The sequence below is a fragment of the Dermacentor albipictus genome, chromosome 6, assembly GCF_038994185.2.
Source record: "Dermacentor albipictus isolate Rhodes 1998 colony chromosome 6, USDA_Dalb.pri_finalv2, whole genome shotgun sequence".
NCBI lineage: Eukaryota > Metazoa > Arthropoda > Arachnida > Ixodida > Ixodidae > Dermacentor > Dermacentor albipictus.
Genome location: NC_091826.1, coordinates 15,408,091 through 15,424,471, shown reverse-complemented (window position 1 = coordinate 15,424,471; position 16,381 = coordinate 15,408,091). Strand labels below are relative to the sequence as shown.

Here is a 16,381-nt window from a genome sequence, read left to right as displayed (position 1 = left end):
AAATGGCAGAATAAACTGACACTTTTCAAGATCATGCTATTGTGGAGGTAGAGCTAGCTCTAAAAGGTTGGGTAACCCCACAATGAACTATGGTATTTTGTGAAACCAAAAGCAGACTTGTACTTGCTGGGGTCTCGGAATAGAATATGTCAAAACCTTGGCAGTGGGCAGGGGGCTTCGTGCAATAACTTGTACTAGCGCTGTTGGCAAACTTCTGGAACACTCCGTGAGCAAAGCCATCACTTGGGAGAGTTATAAAAATGGTCCTGTAGAGTATGCTTTCTTGTATTTATTAAATTAGAGCCACTTCACGATACCTTGTTAAGTACAGTTGGCCACAAAAGATTGCAGGACACCGAACTTAGGGGGGGGGGAGGGGGAGAAGGAAAGGGAGAGAGACTGACTGAGAGGAACAATTTTTCGCAAAGCCTGGGCATAGTAGACTCAAATGGAACGTTTCAGTCTGCAGGAGTTTTTGCGATTTACATAGTGGATTATTGAATTAGAAGTGCCATGCCTTAATGGAGCAGAAATTCACAACTGTCGCAGAACCATGTCCCGTAACCTTTTGCGGCTGAATGTATAAAAGATGTCATTTAGTAAGCTCCAATGTGCCAAGAAACACGTATTGGACTTCAGTTTGTCATCACAATGAGCCAATCCACCAAAAATAAATTTTGTCACTGGTAATGTATGCTTGTATATTCTTCAGTAGATTGGGAACTACATGAATGGGCAGTTTGCTACCATTACCAAATCATTCCCTTAGCAAAAAACAAAGAAAACAAACAAGGACACTTTGCCAATATTCCTTTTTATTTCACCAATAAAATCTGTAGGGGATAAAGCATCCTTTTTTTTTTACTTTCTCACTTTCCAATACTGTTTTTCCAACAGCCCAGATTACAGTGCCAATATGAAGATTTTCGTTCAATCACTTACAAAAATGTAAAAGAGAAACAAAATTTAAACACCAGAAAAGCATGAATATGAACAACCATATGAAATCACTGAAATTGTGAACAGGGTAATAAGAAGACACTCCTTGAATATTTCTAATCTGAATTGGCACCTGCAGCACAAATAAACTTATGACCGATAAAAAATAATCCACAACTCGAGGATTACTAATACATACATTTGTCAACATATTAATAATAAAAAATGAATTTCTAGAATTTTTAAAGATTTGTGTCTGTCTTATTTGCACATGCATACACACGCATACACACACACACACTAGCAAATAAAGTGTTGCAAATGTCATGGCAATGACTATTTTCGAGTAAAAAAAAAGCATTTTAATTTACTACCAAATGCTCACAATTGCACCAAAATCTTTTTGACATTTTGCTTTTCTTTTCTTTCTGGTGTGCTTGAAAGCTGTTCCAAAAAAGTTGTTTCAAAATATTTTTTTGCAGCTAATGATGAGAGCCAAGTAAACTGCACAAAAGTGAGTGACATTTCACAATAGTTTGCAATTGTCGCGTCGCCACACTCGGTCCCTGTACAATCAATAGCTCGTTGCATGGACATGCCAATCATGGTTAAGCTGAACTTTAGTTACAGCCTGCCACAGTTAATCTTTTAACCATTGGCTGCATATACGGACAATGTTACGTTTTTATTGTAGTTGAATGCCATGGTAGTGGGCTGTAACTGAGGTTAACCCTAATGATGTGACAGGGGTGTAAAACAGGGCGCTCACCAGCTAAACCGAAACAGGCACATACGAGTTCAAAAGAGTGTTAGAACACGCAGCAGTATCTGCTTTTTTTTTTAAATTTTTCTTTGCACTGTTTGTCGAGCTTTGTTGTTTAAGCATACATAGAGCAAGTGTAAAGTGTGCAAAGAGTCTGGCATTACCAGCATGCACTTCTTCGGATACACTTGAAGCAGACCCAACGTGAAATCTTGCATTTGATAACTTCTGTGAAAAGGCCTGCCATTGTGAAATGCCACTTCAACTGCAGCTTACTAATGCCGAACACAAATCGATCCTGGAAACAGCTTTTCCAACCAACCTTTATGCGGTGACCATGAAATGCAGCCACAAGAAATATGTTCTGAAAAATGTGCTGAATGACCAGTACACTTTGTTCATTAACCACATTTTGCATGTGACTGCAAAACGTATTCCTTTTTTCTTAATTTCATCAAAACAGTAGGCTCACGAAGGCACACACGTACACAAATACACGCGTACACACTGATACACACGCACACATGAATTCAAAGATTTGTACTTGTTGATCCGGAAGCTCAAAGAGTTGCGACCCAACCAGACGGGAAGTTAGCCCAATGAATTTTTTTCTATTAAACTCCTCGCAGGTCAAGGACTTGACAGAACGAGATAGGGGCATGGCCTGGCTTACAGCAGCGCTGAAACCAAGGCAAATGGTGCCCGTTGTCCAACAAGGCGTGGCAAATAAAAGCAATTTTTCCAACAACCCGGTTTGGTCCTTTTAAAGACACTGCTCTTGTTCAGCTTGCATTCCATGCTTTCACAATAGAGTTCTAATGCTTTCTTTTTTCTCTGATCAGCCTAGAGACAGTTGGGTGCCAAATCAAGCTGTCGGCAACAGCAGCACAACACGTAAACACCACTTCCCACACTCACATCAAGACGGCAAACGGCTTGTGCCACCACAACACAGCGCCGTATGGCCACATGCCACCGTGGAGTACAGGGTGGTAAAAAGAGAAAGGAAACGTCTTAACAGGTATCCAGGCAACTACTACTGCGAAATTAAGTTTAAGCCTCAGCTGCCAATACTATGTGAGGAGATCTTGTGCTCAAAAATGTTCCGTTCGATATGTTCCAGGTTTCAGCATAAAAACAAGGACTTCTGACATTCTTGGAACACAAACCAGACCCTCCCTTTCATGTCGGCCCTGCATATACGAAGTTCACAAACATCCCTACAGTTGCATGTGACCCTGGATTACAATGTCCTCACGGTGGCATGTGGACATTAGACTGCACCCCCCTGCCTTATGGTTACATGTGACGGCAGACCGTAAAGTCCCGCAGGCAGCATGCCACCACAGACCAAAATTTCCCCAAATGTGAACTGTCTGTCAAAAGCACACAGGTAAGAAAGACTGTGCATGACTGATGCTGGGCTCCCGGTCATATACTAGGCATCTACTGCATCCCTAGTGCTCTGAACATCTTGACAATGAGCACGGCAATTTTCCTCGTCTTCCACAGTAGCCCTAGTTATTAGGCAGTGTCCCGTGTACTTTTAACAAAAGCCACACATTCATGTCATGATCATGTTACTTTATACATGGTCATACATGATACACGATCGTGTATACCCCTGGAGCACAATGTCTCCATGGTAGTTTGTGACCCTGTGTTGGTCAATGCTTCCAGCTCTGAAAGCAGCTGAACACTATGACGTGTTTTTGGTTAATTTGCCAATGTTTGTTGCTGATGTTCCCTTACAACTTTTTCAGCCCATGCCAGACGTGCATGTGTAGAGGAGCACTGGGAATCTCAACAAAATTATGATCAGATTCCTGCACAGTGCTGATATGTGGCAACAAGTGGCAGAATCAACAGAAAAAATAATTCAGAGGAAAAAGGGTTCGTGAAAACTGTACACGATGCCACATTCAGCATGCTGTCTCAAGTGCAAAAAATAACCAGTTCATGGGAACACATGGCCACTGGAAGCCTTGACCAACCACAGGGGAGCACCAAAACTTCTGGTGCTACCAAAATGGAAAAGAAAAATACTGGTTTGCATTCCTGGGTCATTCGACCGCAGGTTGCCAGCCACACTACTGAAGAAGAAAGCCTTAGAGTTAACTAACTCAGTGGCAAGAATTAAAAGCGTGCACATCTTTAAAAATGAAGTTAGTAAAGTGAAACGGACTGTAAAAAAATGAGTGAAAAAGTGGCGGTGACATATTAACACACTGACAACGGAAGGAAAAGCAAATGCACAAATTATCCAGAAGTTCTGGAACTAAAAAGATCAGGAGTGCACTATGCTAACTATAGATACACAGGAACAATGCGTTTTTTTTTTACCCGACACTCATACCTTACATGAAAGAAGCTACAAACGCCGCACCTACAAGGGCACATCATGCCAAGCTTTGAGCATGCCGACAATGTGCTTCTTTTTGACAAAGCTTTGCAAAAACACAACTTGCAAAATGTTGGAGCTGACCTACATGTTTTAATGCTCAAGGCCAGACTTATCAATCAATCAAAAAGCTGTACCATGCTTGGATCAGTTTTTTTCTAATATAATATAAACAAGCAGGCTCCAACACATGCCAGCGAGTCTTGACAATGCCTAATTTTAAGTAGTTCCCTAAAGAAATACAAAATATGTCACTTGGACAAACAAGAACCCTGTTTTGTGCGGCGTCACTTGAAAGCGAAAGGTCTTTGCCCAGGGTTTAACAAGGAAGTCTGCCAATAAGGGACGGATTGGAGGGACAGTTAGTCTGGCAAGGAACTTTTTTCAAGCTATTGGTAGCAGCACCCTACCAATGTCAACTATGCTGCTTCGACCTCTTGCCCACAACTTTGATAAAGGGTGAAACTCCTCCCATGGTATGACAGGGTTGACTGGTACCAATGCTGAAGTTACACTGTTCAAAACATGCAGCCACCTAAAGTCTGGTAGACGGAGAATGCGCTGGCCACCACACACTTCTCTAGGCCAGCTTGATGAAATGCAACCGACATGTCATACAGGTCACATTTATAATGTGCAAGATTTACTGTTAGCCTAGAGACCAGGGGATTGGTTGAATGGTCTGGGCAACAGTGCAAGAGCAAAGGTGTAGGTATGCGTCAACATAGCAATACTGGCCTTTGGTGTGGCAACACCGATGTTTAGCCAATACGTAGGCATTGGTGAGAAGCCAAATTCCTGCACCAAGAACTGGAAATCACGTGAATCGCTGCTTACAAGACAGGATTTTGATGATGATATGAATCAATGTGGGAAACTATTGTTGGTTAGCCTCACTTAATGAAAATGAGCTATGCCTTTATATCGATGGGCAGTAAAGGCCCTGGGATGTGAGGAACCTAACTGCCCAGCGTAGTCAAAGTGTCCATTTCTCATGGGAGAAAGTGTGCAATGCAGTATGAAAGATGCCAACATCACCTTTACTGGTTCTCCACAAGGCATTCACGCTACTCTTTTAATGAGACGCATTGTATACCTGTTTGCCACCGGAAACAAGGCACAGGTTTCGTGAAGTGTGCTAAGCCACAAAGATAAGAGTTAGACATTGAAACTCCAGCACACTTTAAGACAGGTGCGACCTGACCAAAACCAAACACTGCCAGCGGTCCCCTGCTTTCAAATGCTAGACTGATTGCTCAACTATAAACTATAAGATGCAGACACAATATGTATCATCACTGCCACACGAAGTTCTTTTTGCTGTAGCCACTAGAAAAAATTTCTCATCACAGTCAAAAAGAAAGTAAGCCCCAAGTTACGACAGACACCGACATGTCCTTCCCACAGACACAAAGTCACACTTTGAAACACACCGCCTATTTGGTAGCTTTGGAGAAAGCTGACACAAAGAACACAGGAGGGCTAGGGCGAGGATGTCTATGTCGTGGGCAGGGATGTCCTCAACGCATGAAGCATTCCTGTCTCATCAATCCAAGCGTATGGCTGCAACACCACAGTCCATACAGGCATAAGGTGCAGCATGCTTGGGTCCAGCAGCTTGCCAATGAGGAGACAGGTAGCAACACACTCCACAGGCACGGAGCAGGCAGTTAACAAAGGGATCGCATTGTGACCAGATAACAAGATCTTGTCCCAGTTGTGAGAGATAGCAGCAGTAGCAGCACCAGCAAATTAATGATGATGTCAACATACGGCAAATACCCAATGTTGGCTGCTGCTTCTTGCGAGCCCCAGCAAGAGTACTTTGCCACAAAGACACTTTCAGAAGTCCCTCTCGCCTGTGACGGGCTGTGCTGCAGGAGTTGTCATGTGCTACATGGTTATCAAGGACAAACACTGTAGCTTCTGTTGACATGACTGGCGTTGACTTGTGTGGCGTGTTGCTGATGCTGCTCTTTCCTGCTCCTGGTATCTTGCACAGTCACCAAATGAAGAGCAAGGATGCCACATGACGATAATCCTTGCTTCGCAGACACAGCAGACCACTGGCACAAGTTGTTGCGAAGGTTCCCATGGCAGGTATGTACACGTTCACAGCGAAACAAGGTGCGACGTCTTTAGTCCTCTCAAAAAAACATCACCAGACACACACGCCTGCACACCCAGGCACGACACTTCCTACTTTCACAAGAAGATCCACTCTGCTCACTGAGTAGCATTGCACATGGTGGCATAATGTGTTCAATTTCAGAAGGACTTGGTGCCACCCAGACGTGTGAATGCCTTGTACAACCACGACAATGCCGAAGAGATAAAAATAAATGACATGCTTGAAAGCAAGAGAGAGGTGCATATGTTGAATAGAAACTGAGCAAATGAAATTATGCAATGGCAGGCTTAACATGAAAAAGCATTCCAAATGACATGCACAGATAGAGCGTGATGATGGGCCGTGCTTCAAATTAAGTTGGGAAATACAAAAGTATGTTGCAATGAAGTTCACGGTGTGATTCTATACAACGCCTTTGTAGGGCAAAACACAACAGCGCTGTAATGCAACACTCGAATGAGCTTCACATGCAACCTTTGCGAATACTCATTTGTGCCACAGGATGTCAAAATGTAACAGGCGGGTGATGCCAAATTTTCTTCTCACAAGCAGCTAACTGAAAACTCCAGTTTCTCAACAACTTTAGTTAGAGCAATGAGCAGCTACTTGTTTGCATTTTGAAGAGATAGCTTTTACTTACAGCTGGCTGAAGATGATGCCCTGAACATGATCGTACCCGATAAAATGACTTGCAACTATCTTTTATGTGGCCTGCCAACTGGTATCCTTACAATGCAATGTGGAGCTCTACAGTGTATGTCATGGGGAAACTGCCCCCTGACAAAATAACTTCTCATTTGTCAGACAAATGAACTCCCATGTTGCCGCATGACCTCCAATTATTCAGAGTTGCAAGAAACAAGTTTTGCGAGGCTGTGCAAATTGAAAAGGTGACATGGCCTAACTTAAAAGAGCTTTGAAAATCTTTGTAATGATAGCCATTTGCCACAGAGGTTTGATGTTTAAAGAAAAGCTGCCCATGGGTCAGAACAAGAAAACATGAGCCATGTTTTTCCACGAGAAGAGGCGGAGAGTGAAGTTCTGGCCTAAAGCTCCATATATGTGATTCTTAACTACCGGAAGATGCACACGTCACCACTATGACTACTACTGATGAGACATATAGAGGGTGACCTTGTTTGAATATGCTACACTCCACCCATCCCTATGCAGACGAAAAAGTGTAAAAGGCAATACAAAGCATAGCAAAGCATTGTCCTGCATATTTACTCGTCATTGTTCACAATTTTCCATATATATACCACACAGCTGCTTGGCCTTTGTCAAGCTTCTTCCTCTTTAAATTGTGTTCCACCAACTCTTGCATTTTAGCCACATCAACAAGGATACCACACAGTACAAGCCCCTGCCTCCTGGAAACGCTAAAATATAGAGACACCTCAACTGAAGGAAATTGAAGGTATGAAGGTTGCCAAGCGAAGCATTACAATCCTCAGAAGGAAAGCACACAATTCATTCCAAGTGGAAGCTGATTCAATGAATTTTGGCGCAGTCTCATAAAACCTGTTGAGCGCATTGACAAATGAAGTACAATTGCAAGCTTGACATATAAACAAAGGAATTAAATGCACGTTGCATGAATAAAAAGTATCTTAAGGAACCATGAAGGCAAGATAGATAGAAAATATGGATAAACACACATCACACACATCACACATGACAAGCACACAGGCTGTTTTTGCCTATGAAGGTGAGGAGCCTATCCTACATTCGTCTGCTTTGGCAAAGCTGGCAAGCTGCTACAGCTATTCAGGTCTAGGGGTAGCTTTCCACCTTCCTTGACATATTTACCAGTCTTCCAGATACAACCCACCATTTACTGGACACCTTCTGTACCAGGAGAGGACTAATCTTCCTTCCATAATTCAGCAACTTACTCCAATGACAATGTCAGTTGGGTGTTGACTAGCCAATGAGTGAGCACCATGAGGCAGAGTGGACTGGCAATGTCGGTTGCTTTGTGCTTGTGCATACATACAAACTGTATGGCACTGTACTATAATCAGCTAAGATTGCACTGTAATCTGCTGCTTCGAAGTTGCAATGCTAACAGCCACAAAGATGGTATGTTGAAAAGGATCACACGTTGCCAATCACAGCAGGAACTGTGTACCATTAAGTCACCTGACTTTGTTTGTAGTGGCTGCTTGACATTGATTGGCCATAGATAGTGGCAGAGACACAGAACCCAGCCAGATAACTGTTTTAGGCTTGTAGCGCAGCTCGGAAGAACAAAAAAGGAAGGAGGTAGGGGTAAACAAAGGGAACGGAAAACAGAGTAAGCACTCCCTTATCCCTACCTACCCCTACCTCCTTCCTTTTTTGCTCTTCCGAGCTGCGCTACAAGCCTAAAACAGTCATGACATACCAACTCGCTCAAACTGCCATGCTTTTGACCAGCCAGATAAGCATGAATTAAGGTGTCCTCTAGAGAACACTGTAGCAAAGCGTGGCCACAGTATCACATGGTCTGCGTTCATGTGTATGCCCTACCTACTCCCCAGATATGTCCTGCTGAACACCACTGATATACTGATAGGTTGATGGTGAGTCATATTCACAAACTGATAACTGTCCTTGCTCCACTCAGTCAAAACCTTCACACCTTTTAGGATGTAACTTTCCTACAGAATGATGATCGTCATCCCTTTTATGTACATTTCCTGTTTTTGATGCTTTCTGCCTGGCACTTACTTGACTGGAATGTTTCCGAGTCTCACAACACCTACCGCAGAAAATTATTGGGTGAGCAGCACTATAGAAAAGTATAATGAATGCCAATTATTACTGTTTACTCTCTCCCTTTACGCTCTATACACATTTTATATCACAAAAGAATGTGTAAACCTTTAGGGGTTGATTTTGACACACAACATTATCTTAACCAATAATCCTGTGCTAATCTAATCTCTTATCAGGAACACTACATAGTGCTTAGATGATCATGCGTTACTAGCAGCAAAGCACAGCACATGCAGCATCAAACAAAAGAATGGATGAAAGAGTGATGATGATCATTGCCGTTATGAATTCACACCTTAAACAGTGTCAAATTCTAAAGAGTCGAGGAAACCTACATCTTAGAGGGTGCATATTTAATTAAGAAGCATGGGTCAATGCTATGAGAAATGCCGAAGGGCTGCTATGAAGTTGCAAGTCCATTATCGCAAGAAACAGCAAAGCCTGTAACAAGAGCAAAGCCAAAAAACAAAGACCACTTGCACTGCCGTCTCAGTTTGCTGCTTGTGAGAGATTTAGCATCTACTGATGCAGTGAACATGTATGCACATACACACAGACATCATACTATATACACTGTACATTAATTAAACTGCATACAAAGGCCCACGTTGCTTCACATGTGACATCAACCAGCACTGATTTCACACACAGGAGTGAACGCATACAGGTGGTATCTGACCACCACGAAAAAAAAAAAGAAGCGAGTTACATAAATAGAACAGTACCATTATGAGGCAAGACATCCAGATCACCCCGACACTTCCTATATTTTTCCTTGCCTACGTGTAACCAGACTGCATACTGTAAAAGTTTAAAGGCAGAAGAAACGAAACATAAGCTGCAGCCATACACAAACATGCAGGTAGCACCGTTTTACTTTGCTTGCACTGCAGCCCTTGTTTTTACCTATTCATTACTGCATTAATAAGGTGACTTTAATGAGCAAAGACTAGCTTTGGGAAGCCTGCCAGGGTGTCTCTCCATCTCAGCAGCGTTAGCTAACAATGCTGATGACAGTTCAAAACAACAAAAATGCCAGAAAAAAAAAAAAAGGCATGCAAGCCCTTCAAGGTGCATCGCCCCCTAAACTGATGGCAGGAGTGCGCCGAGCTTCAAATGCACTGGCCTACTTTGCAAAAAAGAGAGGATCAAAGTGGGCTCCTTGCCTTACGTCTACCAGCCTTTCTCCAAGATAACTGCATAAAAATGTACAAATCACCTATTCACGAAACCCTGTTAACCACATAATTTTCACTTGAGGTTCCAAAGAAAAAAGAAGGAGCTTAGCATCATAAACATCAACTTTCAATTACTGCTACTTGTCACATACACCTCCTTTATGCAATCACTGCTGAACAGTTTTCTGAGCAGAGAAGCCCTTCAATGCCTAAACGTTGTCCACAAAGTGTCAAAAGTACTGTGCACAATTATGAACAACAGTGAGTGGCTTGATCAAGCTGATGGTTTGTCAGAACCACTGTGCACCTACCATGTTGGCCTAGCATAAAAAATGCCTGGCAAATGGTGTTCAGGAAGGCAATTTCCAAAGTTGTGGATCACTTTCCTGAAAGCCAATGTTTCAAACATTCAAGCTTCCTCACAACTACCTGTGCCTGTAAGAACTATGTGAAAGGGGACGGTCAAAAACGGTGTCGTAGAACATCATGCTCATGGCCTACAGACCTGAGCTTTCCATTGAGCTTCGTGACAAGCTGTCAAAAGTAACAGTGCAGAACTCCAAAATGAAACTCTTTCTCTGTCTCACACTATGAGAAAGATCTTCTAGCAAGTGCTTTAAAAAAAAAAAAAGAAAAACCTAGCACCACTAGAAGAATTATCTGCCGTCTTCGTTTCGACATCTTGCATCATTTTACACGCTTCATTTTCTCTGGGTTTCTCAGATGAGAACCTTGTGCTCACACTGCCTCCATCTAAAACATAGAGAGTAATCTGTAATCATCGTTCGAGACAGAGGAGGTATAGCATGAGATACACTAAACACTATTTTACACGAGACAAACACACACACACTGCCGCTCCAAAGAACAACTCTCGTGCTCTAACGGTTACCGCATTTCCCCTTTTGACAAACTGAGACAGGAGCTAGCCGATGATAAAAAAAAAGGAAAAAAGAAAAAAAAACTTTTGCAACATGAATGTGACACAATGACAAGATAAAATTGACAAGAGAACCATTTTTCAATCAAGCAGATGAAAAAAGATGGCAAGTATGATATGGGCCCGTACAAGTGCAAAGAAGACTACGAGCCAAGAAGGGACATGCCTGAGGCTGCAGGGCAGAGGTTGAACTTAAGATCCTGAAACTTGTTTTATCAACTAGCATGTTAAAAAAGCAGGCCAACGTTTCAGTATGGGTAAAAACAAACTCAACAATGAATTAAAATTAACGAACAGCAGCCAATGCCAAGGTCAAAGATAAGATCACGGGCCCTATCTATACTGTAAGCTAGGTTGTAAAAAGTACAGCGTTTTCTAAAGAAAGCTAGGACTCACGCATGGCCAGATGTTCAGGTAAAAAAGAAACCAGTCCTTTTGTTCATGGGGCTGAGACCCAAGAGACACAGCGTGCTGTAACGAAGCAGGCGGTTCCATGCATTGCCCCTTCGGGGTTTTCAAATTAGAGGTAGCTCATCTTTGAAGATGGCCTAAAGCTTTTAACTTAAAAGCAGAATGCAAAACTATGCGCACGGATGACACTTAAGTTGGTTCAAGTCAGGCTTTCAGCCAAACGTTGGCCAAGTTCTAGAGTTATGTATCATGTAATTTCTGGCCTTTGCTGCAGTGGCTTTCTACTTCTCTGGCAATTGTAGAGCCAAATGAATAGCAATGACTCAAGTGTCAAGCTGCCTGCATCACTCACTTCCGCATGTTCACTTGCACATTGCAAGACATGCTTACCCTGATCTAATCCCAGCATCCAAGATCATGGGATTTTACTGCAGCTAGATGTCTACAACGGGGTGCTCTGAAAGCAGCACAAACATACCAAGAACCAGAGCCGGAAAAACGGTGACATTTGTGCAAGTGTCATCTTCTTTCATGTATTCATTATTGTTTCATTTTGCACTGGTTAGAAGGTTGATAAACATTAACTTGCCTCATTCACCATTTTGTTCATGAGGTTGTGGTTGAACCCAGCACTTTTCTACATGCTTGCCACAGCCTCTCACAACATCACTGCAGTGTTCTCTTGTTCTAGCTCTGAGGCATCAGTGAGCTCGTCAAGTTTTATTTCCTTTAAAGAAAAGTGGCCCTTAATAATGCCTCGAAGACCAGTGTGAAAACAGTCAAATGCATGGAACTGCCCCTCCTATTTGAATAGCTGCATGACGAAATCCCTGGTGAAGCCCTACTTTGGTGCCCTGTGTATGCATGTGAGAAAAGGTGAATGTGCCAGCCTGCAAAGAAACTCAACATGCAAGTATCATTGCTACCAACCTACCACCTCTATTTACTCCAATTGGAGTATATGGCTGCATAGCTTCCAAAGAAGATGAGTGCAGTAAAAATTAAAGAAAGCATAAAACTCCTCTGCTCTGGAGCACCAGACAAGTTTGCTCTGAACCACCTTACGTCATTAACCAACCAGCGATACGCTGCAGAGGTGGGAAAATCTAAGCTCTACTATGTTTCATATGCTATAGCTTGATGACAGCAATGTGCTTAATAAAAGAAAAGAGATGCTCCTTGATTTGCAGCTCTGTTCGAGGTGCCTGCTGAAATCATGCAGTGGCCTGGTCAAATCAGACTAATTCCTATTTTATATAAATGTCATGTCAGACAAAGGAACTTTCTGTTCTCATATAAGCAATTGTCGAAGTAAATTTAGTGTGACATGTGCAAGCTGAAACTTGCATACAATAAGTATGTTTGTGACGGTAAAAAAATCTGTCGCTGGCAGTTACCAATGTCATTGCAGTGCCTTACGAACACTTTTCATACATAAAATTACTGCGCTGACACACCAAAGCTTGCTGCTACAGTGAATATTGCCAGTATATCAAAGCATAACATTATATTCTACACAGATCTGCTTTAAAAACTGCCTGCCATAGTGGCAATTCTCACTGATGCAGCAAGCTGGAAGCCGTGGCGAAGTCACGCTAGTGGCTTGCTACCAACCCACCACCACTTTTCAAATGAAGACAAACAACCAATCTTTGTAAAAAAATACCTGCTAAGAGAGCTGACAGCAAACCACGCTACTGCAAGTCTGACAAGACCAGGTGTGACTGATGCTTAACTGTATATTCACAAACTGGCCTTAACTCCATCCTTTGACAAAAGTAGACACTGCGTTTTGAGTAACGCTTCTTAGAGATTCCTGTGATGACGAGCTGCTTGAAAGCCACCCCTCCACACCAGTCTTTGAGCAGGTGTTCAAGGTGCCTCATTATGAAATTACAGCCCAAGAATCACCGAGGCGTGTAATCCAAGCGCAGTAACTGGGGCAGTTGATAAGCGTTGTCACTACCCTTTTCTTCATTCTTAGTTGAGGTGGTGTGTAGAGTTGAAGCCTGTTTGCGGACACAGACATTACTGTAGGCGTGCCAAGGATGTGCTTGTGCCAAGTCTCAGCCACATGACGCACCAGCAATACAGCAAGGAGACCCAACAGAGTTGCAAAAAAGGCACAAGGGCCACAAAGACACGACAATTTAGAATTTAAGCTCCAGACCCAACGTCGATCACAATGCTTAACAACTCTGTATAGCTACACTCGCCATGTGTCACTAGTGGCAGAAGCTCTGTGCCACCTAAAGGCGCAGCTCGCGTCTCCCACCAGACAGACAGGCCAGTGTGGGCTCACAATATTACGACGAGATATAGCCAGTGTCCATTGCCTCCTTGAGTGCATCCAACAATGTGCGGTTGGAGCATGTGCCTGACATTTTGTCCCTAGGGCATCTCCAAACACAGCTCACAGTGGCAGAGTGTGGCTCCTCCTGAAGATGTGGCGGCCAACCCAGGAGTTGTGCTATGCCGCTGCAGACTTTCCTTAGAGCACAGGAGCTGCTTAAGCACAACCCTGTGGGAGTCGCTCTCACAAGAGGCTTCCCGTGGATGAGCCGTTGCCAGTCCGAGTGTCGAGGTTGAACCGGCTTTTGAGACTCCCCACGTATGCCTCGTGCAGCTTCACTAAGAAACTATCGTCCGTCTGTGAAACAAGCAACGATGGGGAAACACATTTAAGTTCTTTGCACTCCAGAACCAGCTGTTCAATAATCTGTCATTCTGTAACAATAATAAGTGCTAGGACATGATCACACCCCATAACTTTAAATAACTTTGGACCACTTAAGGCTGCAATTTATTTGACATGCACCTAAATCTGAGTATGTATTTTTGTATTCATACAAATTAGCATTATGCCATAGATGGTGAACCCCCCCCCCAAAAAAAAGAAAAAGAAGAAGAGAGGAATAAAGTGCATCTGAATGTGATAGTCTGAATCTGAAGAGACCCATTTATACAACTCACTATACCTGTGCTAAAGTGCTCCTCTCTTTAAGGGCGGGGAGAGAGAGAGAGAGAGAGAGAGAGAGAGAGAGAGAGAGAGAGAGAGAGAGAGGCTAGCAAGTAGTCACCTGCAACATGTGGACCAGTGCATCCTTTAGTTGGTCCTTGGTCAAGGCACTCACAGACTCCCGATTGTTGGCCACCATATCACCGTTCATGTACACACCTGCAAAACAGGAACCATGCATAATCAAGCAATCCGTATTATCGGGCAGTCCCAGCACTCATCTAATAAAAAAAATTTGTTTGGCAAGGAACTGCCATACAAACTTCTGGATCAAGGGAACTTGAAATGTCTGTGACATACGGGGAGCAGTCAAAAAGTTCCCGGCATTCCTTTGCAGACGCCAAACGAGTGATGAGATAACATGCACATTGTGCAACACATATTAGACTATTGGCCATTTCTTTTCTTGCTAAATGAAAAAAATAAAGTGTACATTAGATTTTTGCTTTGTTTAAGAGCTTTAAAGTCATTTCTACGTTAATTTATACCTTGGACACATAGAAAGTGTGCATGTGTTTGATTTGGGGGGGTGTTAAAATCAAGCAAATACAGTCAACGTACGATTTTTCGGACTCCCTAGGGGACTTGAAAATGTCCGAAAAATTGGGCAGTTAGAAAAAAGTGAATGCATGAGTTTTACTGTCCCCCAGGGCTCAAATCGCCATGGGCTCGTCCGAAATGGCTCTGAATGCCTGCCAGTACACTTAATTGGCGTATCGGTGCTCGTACCCTGATAGGAGACGGCGGGCGCAACAATTGCCCCTTCCCACTCTTGGTATGCTTCACCGCATAGCAGTGCTGTATTGAGACAGAACTGACTTTTGGAATCATGCAATGCGTCGTGTTTTCTGAGCTTCGAAGCCGTTGGCAACGATTACAAAGGCAGAGTCAGTGCCATTGCTAACAGCGGCGAATTGCTTTACTGAACAACACTTCACCGAACAGCAAGAACTTTGGTAGCGAACGTCAAAGGCTAGGCCTAACGTTGCCGCGGTAGTGGCTACGGCTGCTAGCGAATCTGCGTGCGAGAGCGCCTGTTCGAGACGGCGAGATAATCAAAATGGCGGCAGCGGTGGCTTCAATCAATGCCGTTTCGAACCTGCAGTCATGGAAAAATGTCCACAAAGTCGCACGGTGAAGGGTTCTTGCATCCAAAATTTCAGACGTTCTTATACATTGACTCTACGGGGTACTGTGGTGGTGCTGTGAAGGCGTCCTAATTATCAGGTGTCCGGAAACTTTGTCGTTGACTATAGTTGCATAAGCTTCCCTACTGAAAACATCGTATTGCCATGAAAACGTGAAAATACCGCACTTATGCGCAGTTGGCACAAGTGGCACTTGAGCGGGCGCAGCCTGGAGCAGGCAAGTCGACTTATAGCAAAATGGCGCAAATGGCGCAGTTGGGCCACCACTGGCAGTCCTTCAACACCTTTACATGCCATGTCAAGACAGCTACTCAAACGTCCAATATAAAGATGCTTACAATTAATGCTCTCAAATTAGCATTTGGAATGCTACCGTCGAACAGAAGGTTGTAAGCATAAGGTGTCTGCTTTGCACATGTGAAAAGTTTCAAGTGGAAATACTTGGCTATTTGCTTACACCAACAATTCAAAAAATTTAACTGACTGCTCAAGAGAGCATTTAAAGGCTCCAGTGGCACATTGCAAATTTTCTATTGTGCATCCAATGCACCTACACCTCTGGAATATCTCCAGCATGTTTCTACGAATGTATCCCTTCTTACCAATGTAAGTGTGCATTTCCTCCCAAGTTTCACCAAACGTATACCAAATTTGATCTTGATGTTATAATCTCAAACGGCAAACACTT

At 43.2% G+C, this 16,381-nt stretch overlaps 1 protein-coding gene across 3 annotated transcripts in view; it reads right to left on the bottom strand.

Moving 5' to 3' along the window:
• Window positions 1-793: 793 nt before the first annotated feature.
• The window catches only part of DCP1 (decapping protein 1), a 29,432-nt gene continuing 13,844 nt past the window's right edge, over window positions 794-16,381 (bottom strand). For all 3 annotated transcript variants that reach the window (XM_070539977.1, XM_070539979.1, XM_070539978.1), the window contains exons 9-10: window positions 14,607-14,704; window positions 794-14,176 (exon numbers count right to left, since the gene is read on the bottom strand). In XM_070539977.1, coding sequence (XP_070396078.1) covers window positions 14,063-14,176; window positions 14,607-14,704 — 212 coding nt within the window. In that variant the 3' untranslated portion in view covers window positions 794-14,062. The remainder of the gene's footprint in view (window positions 14,177-14,606; window positions 14,705-16,381) is intronic.